At 49.2% G+C, this 12,912-nt stretch overlaps 1 protein-coding gene across 1 annotated transcript in view; it reads left to right on the top strand.

The window, feature by feature from the left end:
• The window catches only part of LRRC75A (leucine rich repeat containing 75A), a 60,303-nt gene that overhangs the window by 9,675 nt on the left and 37,716 nt on the right, over window positions 1-12,912 (top strand). Inside the window, exon 2 of the mRNA XM_068210400.1 lies at window positions 12,777-12,905. Within this exon, the coding sequence (XP_068066501.1) occupies window positions 12,777-12,905 (129 nt within the window). The remainder of the gene's footprint in view (window positions 1-12,776; window positions 12,906-12,912) is intronic.

Raw genomic sequence — 12,912 nt, forward strand, 5'->3', positions numbered from 1 at the left:
TCTCAGGCACCCTGCAGAAGATGAGGGTCATTTGGCCGTGCTGATGGTCTCATCCGTTCACTTCCCCATTTTTCTGTGGGTGTTTGAAGAGGAAAGCCTCCTCTGAGCAGTTCCAAAATTGACGTTTTATTGTGTGTGTGCCACTCCCAGGCTGTCAGGCTGTTTAATGGGGTCACAGAGTGCCTGTCCAGCACAGCTGGGCTGTGTGTGCTGGCTTTGGAGGGGAATTCAGAGCATTCAGCAGGACCCTGGTGACTGCAGGTGTGCAGCTCTCCTGCTGAGTTTGGGACTCTGCTTTTCATCCTCTCTCTGGATTAGAGGTGGAACCCTTCACCGGGTACCCCAAAAACACAGAGTGTCACCAGTGTGGGTGATTCAAAAAGGCTGCCAGGGCTTCAGGCTGGCAGAGGGGAGGTTTGGATGGGATGTTGGGAAGGAATTGTTCCCTGGCAGGGTGGGCAGGCCCTGGCACAGGGTGCCCTGAGAAGCTGTGGCCGTTCCATCCCTGGAAGTGTCCAAGGCCAGGTTGGAGCTCCCTGGTGTGTGGAAGGTCTCCCTGCCCATGGCAGAGGAGTGGGAATGAGGTGAACTTTAAGGTCCCTTCCAACCCAAACTAGTCTTTGCACAGATTGGTGGATTTGGGAAGGGGAAATGTGTCTCAGGTGGACGTGCACAACATCTGCTCTCCCACATCTCCTTTCTCAGTATAAAAATCCAGTCCTTTCCGTGGCATTCTTCTCTCTTGCCTTGCTGCTTTAGAACAAAGGTGGCAGCAGCCCCAAGAGCTGCCAGGACTCCAGGTTTTCCTGGATTTTAGGATGTGTGCATCCCTGTAAAGGCCCTGGGTGCCTCGTAAACAACAGGGGCCGTGGGTGTGTGGCACCCGGCACGGGCGTGCTCCCATGTGGGGACAGCTGCTGGAGCTGTACCACTTCCAGGCAGGAATTCCTGGCATTTCTTGGCAGGGGAAAACGTCCCAAAGCTGACTTTCCAGTCCATGGCACTGGTCATTCAGTGGAAAGGCTGAACTGTAAAACAGGAGCAGCTTTGGTGCTTCTCCTGAGCTCTCCATGCACAGCTGGCTTTTCCTTCTGGTTTCCTTCCCACCCCGCTGGTGTCCAGAGGAGGAGGATGGAGAATCTGGCACGGTGCAGGTGACAGGGTCAGCCTTGCACCAGTGCAACTTGTGGCTGTGATAAACTTCTCCATCCTTTTTTAGATGTAAAGCAGTTCTCGGGTGAGATAAATTCCCTGAAACGTGGTGAGGAATCTCTGCTTGGGGTGCTTTCATGTCTTGCCCATCAGCTGCTGTTCTCCACCAACACAAAGAAAATAAATCAGGCAAACTCCTTTCCTGAAAGAAAATAAATCAGCTAAACTCTTTTCCTGAAAGATCTTTTTTAAAAAAAGACCTTTTAGTGTTGCCGCATCGCATAAATCAACTTTATTTTCCACAAGGACTCGTGTTTGCTTTGTGTGCCCTCCCTGTGGAAGAGGGCAAAAATACAGGAGCCTGGAATATTCCCAAAGGCAGGAATACAGTGCCATTCCCACAGGCTGATATCATTCCATTGATTGCAGGAGGATGGGAATGACATTATGCAAATCCTGGTGGGACCCAGCACTGACCAAGCTCCCCCAGATGTTCCAGCTCTGTCTGACCCATCCCAGAGCCAGCAGGATGCTGGCTGTCCCACCGGAGAAATGCTGGAATCCCCATCCCTGGAGGGGCTTATGGGATGTGGGGACATGGTTTAGTGGTGGGTTGGTGGTCAGACTTGAGCTTTTCCACCCTCAATAATTCCAGGGTTCTTTACCAGGATAAAGCTTCTCTACCCCTCATTTTTCAGAGAGAATGGAGCAAAAGGGCTGAGCATCCCTCTGGCAAAGGGGAAGGGAAGCAGAGAATTCCCAAGAACAGGAATGAAGTGCACAGAAGTGGCAGGGCCACGGGGAGCAGCTGCTCCTTATCTCTTCCTGAGCTGGCACATCAAGGAAGATAAAGTAAAAAGGGAAAAGATAACACAGATTGAGTCAGCCTGGCTCTCAGAGGGAGGTTTTTCCAACCTATTTACTTGTCACTGGTGATTTTAGACGAGCCTGTGGGTCTTCAGAGAAAACCAAGGTTTTTTCTTCCTGTTTCATGCCTTGCAAAACGGAATCTTTCTTCCAGCCATGAATTTCTGGCATTTCTTGTCACGGGAAGAAGGTCCCAAGGCGGGTTTGGTGTCACTGTGTGCTAAAAGCCACCCCATGGCTCACCCACATCTCGTGTGTGTGAGGCTGGAGGTGTCTGATTCACCACCCACCAGTGCCTCCTCCACTTTAGAACCAGCTCAAAGTCTGTATTAGTCATGTTTTAATGATATTGAAATCAGCTGCTCGTGGCCGTTTGAGGAATTCCAGCCCGGGGTTGTGGATGTCTCGGTGGGACCGGAGCAGGGAAGGGGAGGCTCAGCACAATGAGCTCATCCTGGCTTTCCTCTTGCTCAGCTCATCATCCTACATCAGCTTTCAGGGATTATTCAGCCCCGTGGTTGTATCTGGGAAACGAGATTAAGGATTTGGTGCTGTGTCCTGAAAATTTCTGGGGCTCTTCTTCCTCTGCTGTTAGCTTCAAGAGGAGCTGCTGGTGTAAAAAATATCTGGCTATTTTGGAGTTGGAAAATCGGTGTTCTGGGCTTGCAATGCTGGAACTGGGAGCAGGAGCTGCAAACCACAGACTTTGTTCTGGCACCTGTGGGAATATCCTGTGGCCACAGCGTTCCACGGGATCCAGCTGAGTGTTCCCAGGAAGGCTCAGCCACCCCTGGGGAAGCAGGAGGGATTAGCAGGGTGCTCTGTTACCCATGGCATTCCAGGCTTCTCCCTGGGGACACTTCCTGGGCTGGTGTCACATTGTAGGGAATAAAGGGAATATCCCAGGGCATGGAGACATGGATGCTTTGCCGATGTTCCTGCTCTGGAGCTTCTCCCTGCCTTGTTCCTGGGTGTCTTTTGGTCCTCACCCCGACAGTCAGGGCTGGGTAGAAGCCCCAGATGGAAGGAAACTCCTAATCCTGCACTGGGCTCTGCACAGCAGCTGTGACTCAGCAGTGGGAGCAGCAGCTTTGCCATGGATCCTCTCCTGCAAAGCGAGCTCCAGGCGTGGTTTCCATCACCCAGTTCTCCTCCCTGGGGCCACAGATCCATCACAGGCTCCATTTCCCTGGCAGAAGCTCCCTGGGCCAAGGTGTGTTTTGTGTCTCCTGGCATCTCCACTGGGAAATGGAATATCAACAACAGCAATTTAATGGCCCTGGCTGTCAAACAAAGCAGAAATATTCGGATTTTAGTGGGGGGTGGGGGGGTTGGCACCTTTTATTGCTGAAAACAGGCTGGGATAGTGCCTGTCCCAGCAGGAGGGATGTTCCTGCTTCTCCTTGCCTGCTGTGGGGGTCCTGTGGGTTTGGGGGTGCAGTGAGCAGCCCTTTCCCTCACAGGGGACCCAGACCCCACAAACAGGGCACAGCAGAAAGGCTGTTTAGTACCTGTGTCTGTTCAGCATCCCCAGGGAAACCTGGGGAGGATTTCCCTTCTCAGCCAAGCACAGAGGCTCTCAGGCCATCTTTGGGTTAATCTGTCACATCTCTGGGGCTCAGGACCAGCAGCCACCACCCTCTGGCCTTTCTGGAGCCTGGTGTGTGGTGAAATAAAGAGAATTTTAGTGGCACTTACTGGAAATATTTGCTGGTTCTGGAGGGCAGAGCACTCTCCACCAGCCCAGCCTGTGTCCCCTGGGATCTCATTCCCTGATTTTGTGCAAAATGCTTCTTCCACTGCTCACTTGAGCTGCATCTCACTCTGGGGTGTCCCAGTCCTTCCCTGGGAAGGGAACTGGGTGGAGGGAAGAAATTTTGCTTAACAAAAACCTGTATGAAGCACTCTGCTAATCCAACCCCTCTGGCTCCGTTGGGATTTAAACATGTGCTTGTAGTTAATCAGGTATTTAAGTGGTTTTCTGACTTGGCAGAGGAGATATCCCAGAGGAGAAGGAGGGCAGAGCCGTGGCCTCCCAGCTGAAAGGCTTTGGAAATGGGGATGCTGAGGGCAGCAGTGCCAGTTTGGGGTGCGGGTTTAACTTTCTGTGACTCAGTTTCTCCTTTTGTTCAGGGGGACACTCTCTGCAGGGAGCTGTGAGGCAGCCAAGGTGCCCCAAAAGGCAGTGGTTTGGTGAAACAGGACGAGCTGGGGTCTGTGTTTGTCAGTAAATGCACCTGAGCTGGCAGTGGAGGGCACAGGAAAGGTCCTGCCAGGGGCTGCTGAATTCCAGGACGGGCACATCCTGGAGAGGAGACACCCAGGGTGAGACCAGAGGGGTTGAGAGAGGATTTTAAGGGAAATCATCCCCCCTCGCTCTTTGAAAAGCTGCTTGGGGAACTCCCAGCTCTGTGTGGGGCTGCTCAGGAAAGGTTTCACGGAGTGTGAGGAAGATTTTTCCCTCGGCTCATGGATTTCACCCCCTGAGCAGGGAGGTTTTCCCACCTCAATCTGATTTTCTTGCTGGGTATTTCTGCTGGGATTGCTCTGGAATTTGTCTCCACATAACCACCCAGCATCACAGCACTGATGTTATTATGCAAAGTGTAGATTATTTAACCTCACAAGTTTTTTTTTTATTTATTGATTTGATGTTGCTTTGAATCCCATTACAAGAATCTGCTTTATTAATGGACTTTGTCCATGCTCGAGATTAACTGGGGATGCTGGATTTGCAAATGAAAGAATTGCAATTCATGCTGTCCATATTAATTACTTGGGTGATGCTGGCTTCCTTGGGGAAACCTTTATTTTTATTCCACTCCTGTTGCTTTGTCTTAATCCAGAAAATGGGTTTGGTGCTGTGGGATTGGGTTGGTTTTTCTCCTTTGCTGGCATTCCCTTTCAACAGCTGGGAAGGTAGTAAGTGGTTTCATGGAATAGGCTGTTCCTGAGGATAAATTTTAATGCAAAAAAGGGTCAGGGAGCTTTTATTTCAATGTTTCGTTCAACTCTACTTCCTCCTCTTTTGCTTTGTGCTAAAATCTCTCTCTATCTTGTTCCTTCTAAATCTTTACCTTAGAAAATCTCCTAATTCCTGCAGTGACACTCAGCCAGATTCTTGTGCTGAGTAATTCCACTCTCTTTGCTGGTAAAAAACCAGGGCTATGCCTGGATTTTGGTATGTGCAGGTATTGCTATTGATCCAAACCCATTTTTCCCTGTGCTTTTCCCACCCAGGTTCCTGCAATGGTGCAAATGCCCCCAACCCAAAAAAAAAAAAAAAAAAAAAAAGGTTTGGCATGATTTTATGGGAGTCAGCTGCAATTTGTTCACTTAAATTATCTTTTTGTCATGCTTGCATTATTCCACAGCAGCCAGTTTGGAGAGTTAATTGAATATTTGTGTCTGTCAAAGATGCCTTCAATTACTTCCATTGAACGACTCTGGGAGAGAGCTGTGTTGAGGAATCACTGATGATTATTTTCTGTATCAGAAATATCTGAGGCTTTATTCCAGCACCTATTAAAGGATGCCAAAACATTCCTAGAGTCTCCCACCCCGAAATTCCATCCTTTTGAAGCAGAGTTTAGCATCCATTGAGCATTAACAATGCATCCCTCCGTGGCTAATGCAATAATAATCAGCTCAGGGCTTGGAAGTGGGAGCAGCTTTCAGACAGCAGCTCTTGGGTTGCAGCCTCTCATTGTGTGTGCAGGAGTGGATTGATTTCTGCTGGTCCAGGAGGCTTCCAGGTGAGGCAGGAACATCATAATCGATGCTGCAGGTTCTGGGGGATGCCGTGGGAGTGTTTCCCAGGGCTAGGCATCAAAACAACACCCCTGGATAGCTGTGGGCAGTCCTCACCTGGGGATTGTTGGCTGCATTGATCAATCCCCCAAAATCATCAACTTTCTTTCTCCATTGTTGGATTACAACAGCTCTTCTGGCTGAGGAGGGCAAGGGGGCCATCAACAGCAACATTTTTGGAGTGGATAAAAAAAGCAAATGTGTTGTTTCAGTGAGATTTGCAGTTCTTTCTGTTTCTGCCTGCTCCTGGGAACAGCAGGTCAGGATGGGCTCAGAGAGGGCTTTTAACCTGTTGTACATCTGGAGACCCACGCTGGCCTTCTCCTGAAGCTCCTCATGGTGACAGCTGCTGGGCCAAGACAATAAATCCTGATTCCTTCCTAAGCAGAGCCTGGTTCAGAATTAATGGCAGAGCCTGGCAGCTCATGCAGGGTTGTGTTAATTGTGAAGGGACGGTAGTTTGGAGAAGGTGCCTGGGTTAGAGGAGTGAGAGGTGAGGACTCCCAGTGTCTCATTTGCTCTGTTAGACCAGGGCCAGGTCAGGCTGAGCTTTTCTGCATCCTCCATCCCATCAGCCAAAGCTCAGCTCTAGCAGGATCCAGTGTCCTGTCCCAGGCAGGATCCCCGGCAGCAGCTGGGGACCATCTGGCCCAGATGCAGAGCATCTGTTCTGCCATGCAGGGCTTTCCACAGCCAAATCTCGCTCCTTCCCTTGCTGGGATCTGTTCCCTCTTCTCTTCCAATTCCCCACAGTTCAACGGGAGTGGTGACACCAGAGTCACCTGGGGTAGGACAGAGGGTGGCAGGAAGGACAGGCAGCACCAGCCTTGGTGCCTGTTTGATTCATTACTGAGGCTGGGCCATCTGGGTGAGGGTTTTTGGATTCTTTTCCCAGCAGAGATGTTTGCAGGGATGTGCAGAGTTGGGGTGTCTGGCTCATGGAATGCTGTATGTGGGGGTGAGGAGCAGACTGCACCAAGTGCTTGTGGGCTCAGTGTTGATCCAACAACTCCCATCAGCTGGAGGGGGTGTGGGGAGCCTGGTCTGTGATTCCAAGCAGGCAATTGTGTGATTGGAATGCTGCTCTTGTCCCAGGAACCGTTCACTTGCTGCAAGCCCAGGCAGCATTGAGAGCATCCCTTCTCTGTGAGGGCAAGTGATTCCTCCCCCTCTGACAGCGCCATCCTCTACTTGTGAGTCTCTTCCCCTTTCCTGCAAGGATCCCAGTTCTGCTTTTCTCTTTTGTTCCTGTAAATACTTATTTTGGAGTTGTCTGTGGATTTACTGCTTGTGAGGGCAGGGTAGGAGAGCTGCACACACAAATAAAAATCTTTAGTGGCCATCAGGCATCTCCTGTCACCTCCCAAGGACAAGAGTTGTCTGAGCCTCGGGTTACCTCTAAAAAAAAAACCATGGGGTGCTGAAGCAAATCATAAAAATCTAACTAATATGGATGGGTGATCAGCTGCAGAACAGATGAGGCTGATCTTGGCTGGGAGAGGGGGCAGGAAAACCACGCAGAGCTCCCTGCTCGCTGTGCTGGGAAACAAAGGTGAGAGCAGCACGAGGGGGATTTTCCTGCTCCACTTGCCTCAACACTGAATGTCTAGGATCAGCTAATTAGAGGGGCTTTTCTTGGCAGGTAAATGAGAGAGACAAGCTCATCCAGGGACTGAGTCAGCCCAGCTGTCTCCGAGCAGGATGAATCACCATCCTCATATGAATTGACAGCACACTGAGCTTAGGTGGCAGCTCTGGCTCCTTCCCTGACAGGAGATAATCGGCAGCCTGTCCTCCAGGTCCGTTTTCCAGCAGAGATCTAGAAGGCTTTTGCAAGTGAAAATAAGTATATTTTTTGCAGCTGGCAGCACAATGTGGTTGAGGCTGGGGCTGACCCTGGGCATCAGCCCCGTGCTGGGGCAGGAGTTCCTCTGCAGCTCTGAGGGCTACTGCTCACAGGGCAAAAGGGATGAGAAATTGATGAAATTCTGCTCCTGACCTGTGGTTTGGATACTCCAGGCAGCGCCTGGGATGCTCCAGGAAGCTCTTTGGGCAGACACAGGAGGATGGAAATGGCAGATTTGATTAAATTGGTTATATTTTCATTTACTGCTTCACTGCAGAGCCGTGAAGGGGAGGCCCAGCAGCCAGACTGGGGTTAACAGGGTGGGTGTTGTGCAGGGTTGATGCATGAACCTTTTTCTTTGTGTTTTAGCCAGGAATGTGTGGGGCTCTGGGTGGAGCTGGCTCCCAGGAGCTGAGGGGGTGGGAGAGTGACCCCTCAGTTGTGCTTTGCTCAAATCCTCCTTAGATCTGCAGCTTTTTCTGCCTCTTCCCTTTGCAGGAGGAAAACTTGGTGGTGTCACTGTCCTTGGGAGGGTTCTAAAGAGTCTCTTGTGCCTCTGGGCTGAGGCTGCTGGCAAGCTGGGCTGTCACCCATCCGTCTGGGAGCAGGAGAATAAGTGACAAGTCCCACCAGGAGCCATCTGGTGCAGGCTCTGCATGGCCAGCAGGATCCTGGCTTGGGGCTGGAGCCCCAGCTGGAGCCCCAGCCCCAGGCTTGGATGGAAAATCAGGATTTGGGCAGCTCCTGCTGCTTTAGGAGGGATGAGTAGATGAGATTTGGTGAGCTCAAGGCAGAGTTGGGTTAAAGGCAGTGGTGGATCGGAGTTGTTGGAGTTGTTCAAAGCAAATCCTGGAGTCACCTTACCCAAACAGAGCTTCCAGGCTTTTCCTGGGATCCCAGTGGCTCTGTAAATCAGCAGAGCTGAGGCCATCCTCATTAAACATCCACAGGCACTCTGCTGAAGAAATCTTAACTGTGATCTGGCCAAATTCCAGTTGGAGTCATTGTCTTTGCCTAGCAGTATGAAATAAAAGAGCATTTTTCTGCAAATCGCCTATTTTCAGTTGTTTATTATCTGGCTGGCAGCATCACATCTCTGCCCATTAATCCATCTCTCCAAGTTCCTCCAATTCCAGCCTCCTGGAGGGGGTTCAAGCTGCCACCATTTATTATTTGAGTCAATCTGCCAGGGAAATATTTGCTTCTTCCCCGAAGCATCGACTCCCTTCTCTCACTGCACCCTCCTTGCTTGAACGAGCCATTTGTGGCTCCCAAAGTGATATTAACTCTGTGAAACAGAAAACACCCCACATATTTAAATGCTGATTTTACTCCAGGCTGGTGGGTTGGACATGAGATTTGCAGCAGCAGTTGCTGGTTTGTGTGGAGGTTCCCAGGGTGGCTTTTGGGATGCCCCAGCCAGGTGTGCTGAGCTCCCAAATGCTGCCTGCCCTCCTCAAAAGTGTCAATTTGATCATCTCTGTGTGGCTGAGGGCTGGTTTGTCCCAAAATATGTTGTGGCATCATTACCTTTGGGGTGCTTTACTCTTCTCTCAACCAGAAATTGATTCCTGCCTTAAAAATCTTTTTTGGGGAAGAGTAGGTTGGATATTCCTCACAGGACACGGGTTGAGCAGCAGGATGTGCCCAACATCCAGAGAAACATGGGGCTGAATCACATCCCAGGCCTCCCTCTGAGCTGACCTCCCTCCCCACACTAATCCCACCTGCTGGAATCATTTTTCCCAGATAACTTGGAGCAGATGATGGATGGAACACTGAATTACTCCTTCCTTCCTTTGTGCCTGACTCTTGTTTACAATACCAACCTCCCTGCTTGGAAATTCAGGATGCTGCCCTGAATTTAGTGGAGATAAAGGAGTTTTGGAAGAGGTGCTGGCCAAACCAGCAGCTCTTGGGATATTTGTGAGCAGCTGTGATGAGTTTTTTTTGCACAGGAACCTCATTTGGGCAGCAACAACTCCGTGTGAGTGAAAACAACAACAGCAGAAGCTGCTTTCTCAATGACTCCTCACAGGGACCCGCTGCATTTTCCCCTAATTACAATTCAATTTGCAGTGATAAATAGTTTAATAAGCAAAAATGGGCTTGGCTGTGGTTGGTTATGGCTCTGTGTGGCTTGGGGGATGCTGGGACTCGTGGAAACACAACTTGGAGCTTCCAAAGGCTGGGAGCTGCAGCTTTGGACAGCAGAAAGGAATAAGAAGTTGTTTTAATTGAGGGAAGGAAAAGTTGGAGGTGCAGCTCCCAGATGTTTTGCTTGGGTGATGTTGGCCTGGAGAGTGGAGGTTGAGTTCTGAGTTTTGGGGGAAAAGAGCTGTTTTTGTGGTTTTTGCTGCAAATAACATGTTGGGCACAGCATCCCTGTGCCTCTCACTGGGCTTGGGGTTTTCTTTTCAAATATAATTTGGGTTTTTTATACCTTTCATGGCTGTGGCTGGGGAATTTCTATTGCTGGCTGCTGGAGGAACACGTTGCATTTTTTCTGCTGGATTTTTGGATATAAATTTCAAATCCACCCCTCAAAGTGGAGTAGGTGGTTGGATTTTTTTTTTTGTGGGCTTTCTTTTTTAAAAAACTCATAGCTTTACACTGCTAGATTTGCAGAACCCTTCTCCCATGGAGGCTTAGCTGGTTGGTGGAAGGAAGTTTTCCTTCCAGTGGATAAGGATGGATCAGTGGTTTGACTTTCAGCTTCTAAGGCTGGAAACAAATGGGATAAACTGCAGAGAAGTCAGGGGTGATTTCTGTTTGAAAATTCCCCTTTTTCCTACTGCAGAGATGTTCCCATTTTCCTGTCACTACCTGCAGAGATGTTCCCATTTTCCTGTCACACGTGGACAAAGCACCCCAGCAGAGCTGAGGGGTTTGGGTCCACTCCTGAACACCCCTCAAAGCTGTCCTGAGAAAGCCATACCTGGCTCATAAATCCCATCACTTTAAACCCTTGTTTATTTGAAATCTGCACTTGCCATCCAGGTAAAATCCCCTGGGGAAAAGGAACGTGCTGAAAAAAAGTGACTGGAGCCAGATGCTGGGCGTTTTCTGCAAAGCCAGTGATGGGTGATTTGCTGCTGACAGCATGAACTGGTGTTAAGTTATTAAATTGCAGATGAGCTCATCACTTGGCCTCGAACAAGTTTCAGCCTTCAGAGGCTTTAAAATATTGTGTGTGGTGGAAAAGAGACAATGCTGGTGTGGCAGAGAGGTTTGGGGAGCAGCTGAGAAAGACATCTGTGCATAAAAAATGTGAGTACCAGGAGGGAGGAGGGAACGCTCCGTGTGGAAAATGTAAAGTTCTCCCAGGAGAGAGGAGGAGAAATTCTCTGATTTATGAGCTGGACATTTTAATTTTAGCTAAAGAGAAAACGGTGAAGAGTTTTGAGATGCTTGAAGGGACAAGATGCTGAGCCTGGTTTGATCCTGAGGTCCCAAGTCCCCAGACTGGCTCTCTGGTAGTGCCTGGTGTTTGCCTTAGATCATGGACCAAATCCAGCTTTTATCTGATGTTTGCTTAATCCTAATGCTGAGCTTTACCAAACTGGGAAGGTGACATCCACGCTGCTGTTTGGTCCCTCTCTCCCTGGAAGAGTGGGGGTTTCCTTTGAGCACCTCCAGCCACAATTTCTATTTCTTCTTCTTCTTGCAAAGGAGCCCAAGGTCTCTCCACGTTGAGATTTTTTTTTTAAGTACAAAAATAATAATTTGTATAAATTTGTAAATAGTAATTTGTATAATCTAATATATATAATTTGTATAATGTAATTAGTATAATTTGTAAATAGTAATTTGTCAGAAGGCATGAGACAGACCAGAAATCAGTTTGGCCACTTGATTTTCCCAACTGGGCAGCCTCACACGTGTGTGTTTTTTAACTGCCTCGGCTCTTTTTTTACTAAATAACCGGTTTGCAGTCAAGGAGCTGGTGTTAACTCCGGCAGTGCTGCGGGGCTGATCCTAAAAGTGCCAAGGAAACCAGTGGGATAAACACTTGTCACCTCGTTTGTGGCCTGAGCCGTAACTGCTGTAATGTGAGATCCCTCGGGCTGTTGTGTCTGAAGGCACAATGGATTTTTTTTAAGTGTACATGTTTATTTTCAAGCTGTCTGAAATCACAGAGCATCCACACCTACAAGCAATGTGCCTCCCCGTGGGGATTTTGGGGCTGGAGCATCTCTGAGCTCAGGACAAGCTTTAATTTATTGCACGGTGCCAAGGTGTTATTGGCTTGTGTTTGCCAGGAGGAAATTATTTGTGCCACCAGCTCCATGGGAAGTAAAAGAAGTTCAAAAAGGAATGAAAAGAGTATTGGGGTATTATACGCACAAATATATTTGAGGTGAAAGGAGTACACTGTGTATAACCCTTCCCCTCCTCATCCCTGTGCACTGATGTATTCCATACGGGGAGTTCTCTGCTAAAATTCCTCAAATTATTCAGTCTAAGAAATACAAACCATAGAAATCAGCCTAGGAGGGGACCTCAGGAGGTCTGGCCCATCCCTGGGGCAGGACCAGCTCCACCTGAACTGCTCCTGACACCACCTTGTCCAGTCTCCACTGGCAGAGCTTCCACTCCTTCCCAGTCAGTCTAATCCAGCATTTCGCTCTTCCCTCTCTCCAATCCATCCTCCTGCTCCCAGTGCTGCAGTTTCAGGCTTGTTCCTCCCTCCCTGTGCACAGCAGCCCCAGAACTCCTCCAGTGCTGCATTTATTCTCCAGTTGCAGTTCTGTGTGATGTTCTCCGGGGTCATCTTGGATTTTATGGTGTTGCAAGGGTGTCATTAACTCAGTGGGTTTATGAGGCTGATCCTGCAGCCCTAAAGCCTCTTTGCAGAGCAGGTGAAGGCCAGGAGTACAGCTTCCTCAAGGTGACACAAGGTGTCCCTTTCTTCTCTTCGTCACCAAAACTGCAGGAAAAACAAAAACCCTCCAACAACATTTTTAGTGGGAGCTAAAATGGATCATTTCATTTTAGTAGGATCATTTCCTCCTTGCTCCTCCTCCTTTGAGGGCTGACTTTAAGAACCACTGGCTTTTCTATCCCACCTAACCTTGCTCCTTTGCTCTGTTTCCTGCAGGATTTAGGGATGGAGTCCACCTCTCTGGATGATGTCCTCTATCGTTACGCCAGCTTCCGAAACCTGGTGGATCCCATCACCCACGACCTCATCATCAGCCTGGCAAGATACATCCACTGCCCCAAACCAGTAGGTG

This window comes from Anomalospiza imberbis, chromosome 20 (assembly GCF_031753505.1).
Source record: "Anomalospiza imberbis isolate Cuckoo-Finch-1a 21T00152 chromosome 20, ASM3175350v1, whole genome shotgun sequence".
NCBI classification, from domain to species: domain Eukaryota; kingdom Metazoa; phylum Chordata; class Aves; order Passeriformes; family Viduidae; genus Anomalospiza; species Anomalospiza imberbis.